At 50.2% G+C, this 1,385-nt stretch overlaps 1 protein-coding gene across 1 annotated transcript; it reads left to right on the top strand.

The window, feature by feature from the left end:
• Positions 1-826: 826 nt before the first annotated feature.
• On the top strand, positions 827-1,335 carry LOC106014133 (lisH domain-containing protein C1711.05; the record flags this gene model as incomplete). The annotated part of the gene is given in 1 exon segment (XM_013091199.1): positions 827-1,335. A coding segment is annotated over 1 exon segment (206 nt), but the record flags the coding sequence as incomplete, so codon positions are not given.
• Between the last annotated feature and the right edge of the window lie 50 nt (positions 1,336-1,385).

Genomic DNA, 1,385 nt, shown 5'->3' with positions numbered 1-1,385 from the left:
CGTAGCGGGTCCGTCATTGTTACCAGCTCCTGTCACAGGAGGAGGAGGACGACGGTGGAGAGAGAGAGGACAGAGCTCCCGTCTTCATCATCACCGAGACAAAAGGGGGACGAGCCGAAGCGACGACGGACGGCGTGCAGACAGACCACACTGACACCTCCGTATATTTATAATGTTACTTATGTCTTCTCCTCTTCTATTTATTCTGAACGTTGTTTATATTTATAATTAACCGGACCACCCCCGTGAAGTGCCTGCTTTTCTCGTAACGAACATAAACAGCCTCATCCCGCCATTAACGCCGCCGTTGTTATTGTTGTTGTTAATGCGTGGTTGTTGGCTCGGCTGGTTTTCCTCTCACCGATGACGCAATAGTCATTAGGTCTTCGTGATTTTTTTTTCACTTTGTTAATTTGACTGTTTAAAAAAAATCAGTAGTTTTATTTGTTGTTCTAATCGCTGTTGGATCGTTAGTAACGACGTCCGTATTGATATCGTTTTCGCTCCTCCCCCTTTTTTGGTCATCTTTTTTCATTTTCGCGCAGGTGTCCCGTATGATGTATAGGTAGCTGTGCTCCGAAGGTTCTGGATTCTTCTTACCGTGTGTGTGAAGTTCTGTGTTTCTTCTCCTTCCTCCCCAGTGGTGTTGACAACTCTTCGTTTCAACGGTTGCTGGTCTGATACATACAGCTGCGCACACGCACAATCACGCAGACACGCGCGCACTCACACACATAATCACACAGACGCGCGCGCGCATACACACACACACTCACTCACACACACACACACACACAATCACACAGACGCGCATATATACACGCGCATACACACAAACACACAGACACACACGCTCTTACAAAAACACACGATCACATAGGTACGCACACGCTCGCACACAATCGACGTACAGACGCGCACACAAGACGCTGCCGTTTATTGTCACCGAGGAAAAGACGCAGCGCTGTCCAACATTGTGAGTCTCGTGTCTGTTGCTGCTGCTATCGCCGTCTACGTATTGCGTGGTCACCGTTTTCCGCTGTCACTGGTCGCGCGGACCTCACCACAGTCACCACACCACCACTCGCCAGATCGTCAGCCACCGCCTTCAGACAAGGACGACGAAATCATGGACGGCGCGGAGAAAGAGAAAGATCGAGAAGGTTCTGCTTCTTCTTCCTCCACCACCCCTCGGAAGAACAAGCGTTACACCAAGACGGCCCGAGACCGACAGAGTAGAGACGAGGCCAACAACAGCACCAACAACCCGGGCTCCGACAGCAGCAGCAGCAACGGTACAGAGGTGGCGAGGAAGGCAGAGAGCGCTACTGTCAGGTAAGACCAGATCTGTCACTTATTTTTGTCCTTTTTTTTCTCTCTTCGGA

The sequence above is a fragment of the Aplysia californica genome, unplaced genomic scaffold, assembly GCF_000002075.1.
Source record: "Aplysia californica isolate F4 #8 unplaced genomic scaffold, AplCal3.0 scaffold02912, whole genome shotgun sequence".
Taxonomy (NCBI): Eukaryota; Metazoa; Mollusca; class Gastropoda; order Aplysiida; family Aplysiidae; genus Aplysia; species Aplysia californica.
The sequence above is the reverse complement of the archived record's forward strand: the minus strand, read 5'-3'. Positions and strand labels throughout refer to the sequence as shown.